The sequence below is a fragment of the Apis dorsata genome, unplaced genomic scaffold (assembly GCF_000469605.1).
Source record: "Apis dorsata unplaced genomic scaffold, Apis dorsata 1.3 scaffold_988, whole genome shotgun sequence".
Lineage (NCBI taxonomy): Eukaryota > Metazoa > Arthropoda > Insecta > Hymenoptera > Apidae > Apis > Apis dorsata.
This window is the reverse complement of record NW_006264091.1, coordinates 35,479-40,218: the sequence shown is the minus strand read 5'-3', so window position 1 is coordinate 40,218 and position 4,740 is coordinate 35,479. Positions and strand designations below refer to the sequence as shown.

The following is a 4,740-nucleotide window of genomic DNA, read 5'->3' as shown; positions in this document are numbered from 1 at the left end:
CCGTCGTCGTCGTCGTCGTCGTCGTCGTCGTCGTCGTTGTGTCGATTCCGTCACGTAATCCGAATTACGTTTCGTGGATGATTAACAACGCGATAATTCGGATGGAGGGGTGAAGCCCGAGGCTGATATTCATCGATGGTCGATAATAGAATCAAAAGAGTGGAACATTTCCATCGGGAGAATTTTCTTTTTTTTGGAAGATAAAGTGCATTCGTAAGGGATGAAAAAAAAAAAATGAACGAATATGCGTCGACATCGACTACTTCGTTTCCCGTACCGTTTTTTAAATCGAAGTTTAATCGACCTAACGGGAAATGTTCGAGCCATAAAGAAACGCGTTAAAATATCGTGTCGAGGTGCGTTTTCCTTTGAACTTTAGAGCTGATCAAACGGTTTATCGGTTCGAAAATTACAATTTCGCAAATTATGCATCCCTTTCCTTTTCTATTTCCCCTATTAATTGTTACTGATTATAATTATAATACTTTTCTTTTTTTTTCGTCTCTTCGTGATTTTTCGTTCTTTTTTGGTTTTTTTTTTTCGTCTCTCTTCACTGACGTCAAAATATATATATATATACAGCTGATGCTCTCTCACGACCATTAAAAGGCGCGGCTGGAAAATAATTTCAAAGCAGATTACGACCCCGTACGCTCTTTACCGTTCGACTGGCTCGTATGAAATTAATCCCCGTAGCACGAGTATGGTCTGGCGCGTCTTTCGCGAAATTACAGACGTTGAAGAGGAGCGGTAGATTTTCAGTACAATAGTGTGTAATTAGTTGAGAGGCCCACGCTGAGGTTGCGCCTCGTTCGGCAACGGTTTTCTACGCTTTGAATATCATCGCTTGAAAATTTCGCCGCATCTCGTTCACCTTTACGAAGACGATTTCAATCGTGTTCACAATCGACCACAATTTTATCGTATTTTAGTTAATACAGTTAAAAAGATACGATAACGATACGCGTATCTCGTTCTAGATTCTCACCACGGAAATATCAAATTTATTTATTTATTCGAAAGGAACGTCATATTTAATTACAATGACGAATGTTATAAATATAATCTTACAATTATATTCGTATTTCGAATATTTCAATTTTCTTAGCTCACACGAATACGTATATCAAACGTAACGATGTCTCATTTTCTTGAACATTTCTACATTTTTCTTTGCTCATATGCTCGATAAAATTCGTATCAACGATAATAATCTCAAAAAAATCCTTAAGCCTTAAACGAAGAAAGAAAAAGTATCGATGGACCGTTTCAATCGGTTAATTGAACTCACCTGCACCCTAGCCTCGGACAAATCCAATCGCATCGCGAGCTCTTCCCTGGTGAACACATCTGGATACTGAGTGTTCCCGAACGCCTTCTCGAGCTCGTGCAGCTGGTACGTGGTGAACGTGGTACGGGATCTTCGAACCTTGCGCGGCCGATCCGATTCTCCCAGATTCAATCGATCCGACTCGCCCAGGTTCAAAGGATCGTGAAGGGAATCGTTCATTTGATGGTCGCTCAGGTGACCGAGTTCCGTGTCCCCGGCATCACCGATCGCATCGGACGACGTCGCGTGATCTGAGAACAACAAAGAAGTGTAATTCTCGAATTCAGTCGATTCGAATCGATTCGAGTGTTTTTCTTCCCCCTTCCCTTTTCCATCAATCATTTCCATTCGTCACCATTATCAAAAATCGTTAACCATCGTCCATTTTCGAGAGATCGAGTTCGAAAATCGAATAGGAAGAGTAAAGAAGGCGTCGATCGAGACGACATACGAAACGACGGTGTTAACGATGTACCGTTACCGATATCGATGTCCTCGATGTATCGCCGACGCACGTAGCACGCGACGAACGTAGAACGCGTAGGACGGCGGAAAACAGGAACGGAACGGATGGTGTTAAAAGGCTGGGGACGCGTATCGAAGCTCGAATAGAATACGCGTATCAAACGATCGCGTGGACCTTCGATACTTGAACGAAAGAGAGGATCGGGGCGATTAAGCTAAATCGTCCGCGCTGCCAAAACGANCTGGGGCGGGGGAAGGGTTGGAGATGCTGCGGGGTCGGTGTGGGTGCAATTTCATTTTTAAGCCGTGCAACGACTGGCGCCGATATACGCCCGATATACGGCGATCATGTCCGATCGGCGGATTTGCCAATTTTAAGCCTCACCCGGCGCTTCATTTTTTTGTACATCCGCCTATATACGAAATATAACGCATCGATGCGAGTCTATACATTATACGTACATACGGTCAATAGTACTTAAAAACCGTTGCCAGTCAGTGATTAGCAAATATCACGAGTGCATGTACGTACATCGTGTGCCTCCACCTCCCTTCTGTGTGTGTGTGTGTGTGTGTGTATGTCACGATGCAACCTACCCTTGCACCTAGCCAACCTTGCACACGCTCTCGTTTCTCCAACCCTTCCTTCTTTCTCCCGCCAACTTTTATTGCCTCTTTTATTGAACCCCCCCTACCCTCCTCCCCCCCTTTTTTTTGACGCTCCCTCTTTCTATTTTTCTTTGTATCCGCTTCGTCTCGTATTTCCTATATGAATATCGACATCGGGCCGAGTTTAAACGGCTCATTAGAGTAAACTGCGCGTGCAAAATACAGTGCAGTGTTCTTTTTTTTTAATCTGCAACTTCGAAACGATTCTTATAAATACGGTTTAGAAGCACGTGTTGATAATACTACTGGTCGACTCGCGAGAAAGGAGGGATTACCGATAAGATGCGAAGGAATGCGATCGAAGGAAATTACGTATCTCGTAATCGACTGTTTACACGTGGACTCTCGTCACTCGTCTAAAATCGTGAGATCTCTTCGACGAAGAGGAAGGAGGAATTTATCGAGTGAAAATTTCACAAATTCGCTCGTACATCGTCGAATCTAAAATCTTTCTTCCGCTCTGCTGTGAGTAATATTTTGATATATCGTTCGTTCGATAGGAACTATTCGTCTAATTTGATTAATCTCACATTATCGTCTAATTAGTTTTGGGGACGCTTTTGATCTCGCCAACAGAGATCTATATCGGCCACGATGCCGACTTCGACGGAAGTTTCAATATCGGTTCTCTCGTATCCCGCGCACGATTCCCCATCATCCTCTTACACACGTTTGCTTGAACTAATTAGACACGCATCCACTACTCGTGCGTAATAACGTTAATCCTACTTTTCGGTGCCGCTTTAACCGGCAGTTGTGATAAATTGCGAATGAAGCGAATCATTAGAATTGGCACGCATGCCGGCTGCGTTCATAGACGGAGTAAGAGAAAGACGGGATACGTGCGTGTACGTGTGCACGTAATCGCACTAACATTTACGCAAACAACGTACGGATAATCCGCGATGAATAGAGAGATTTTTATGTTTTCATGCTAGGGCACAATGGGGCACCCACTTGATGCCTAACTCTCCGCTGCTTTTTATTAAATCTACGACCCACCGATAGGGGTTGCGCCGGGGAGGGTGGCCCGGAAAGGCAATTCGCGGCGCGAAATTAAAGATTTATTTACCGTGCCCGATGACCACATGTCTCGAAGCTTGCTTGCCCGAACGACACGAGACGCTAATTTCTCTTCTTTGATTGAAATTATTTTTAAACTCTCCTGGCGGTATGGCACATTTTTGACTTTTTATTTGGAAATTTTTCCTTTCTCTTTGCGTGATGTAAGAGTGTTGACCCTATCGATGATGATTACAGCGTACGTGAAAAATCTTGGAACATTTATCATCCATATTATTTATTGCCTTGCGTTTGAAAATCGAAGGAGATCGAATCGATCGTTAACAGACGTTAATTAACAGACGGTGGATATTTTGTACGATTAAAGAATGTCGAAGACACAGAGAAACATATAATATAAATTCTTCGCGAATCTTCGCGACGAAAAAATGATTTAACAGGCTTAACTTAGAGAAGGGAAGAAAGAAGAAGATGGCGCGGATCGCGAAGAAAAGAAGATTCATACGAACGAGCACAATTTTAAGAAACAAAATATCTCGATCGATATCCATTCGTTCGATAATTTCTCTAGACACTGGCGATCGACGAGGAATCGAATGCGTCTATCTGTAAGCGAAACCGTATCAATGGACACTCGATGCACGGCTATCGTCAGACGCATTAATTATGTTAGACGATTGTACGATCGAAATCCGCAAACACATCCTGATTTCTGCACGCCACAATCGGGACGGGCCAATAATCGGTCCACCTGTATACAGTGATCATCCGACTATACGTGTGTGTATGTGTGTATCCATATGCGTATCACGGAACTCGCATAAGCAAATAACCAAATTCGCCGAGCTATGTATGAAAATTCGATCGAAGTAGTGGTAACTGTGTTAATTAACAAGGTGAGGTAGGTGAGGAAACGAAACGAAGAATCGTATTTATAAATGGCTTGGTAAGTTTCCTTTGTTTCCTGTATTCGCTACACGGTACAACGAGTTCTTCCTGGACAAGATATATATCGGTGGAACGGATTACACAAGGTCCGGCTTTACGTTGAAAATCTAATAAAATCCTTAAGAGGGTTTACGGGTAATACGTTCACCGCTAAACTGGTCCGGATAATCCTTTACGGAGCAAAAAACTGGCGTATCCAACGAGTATCTTGGTGGAAATTTAATAAGTGTAGCTTTACGCGGGTTGATTAATCTTTTATGGCGTATCAGAGTATGAAGTATCGAGGTATCTGAAACAGCGGCTAT

At 43.0% G+C, this 4,740-nt stretch overlaps 1 protein-coding gene across 1 annotated transcript in view; it reads right to left on the bottom strand.

Annotated features, from left to right (window-relative positions):
- Positions 1 to 4,740, bottom strand: part of LOC102680869 (paired box protein Pax-6-like) — a 12,057-nt gene that overhangs the window by 4,916 nt on the left and 2,401 nt on the right. The window contains exon 2 of the mRNA XM_006624034.2: positions 1,292 to 1,581. Coding sequence (XP_006624097.1) covers positions 1,292 to 1,581 — 290 coding nt within the window. The remainder of the gene's footprint in view (positions 1 to 1,291; positions 1,582 to 4,740) is intronic.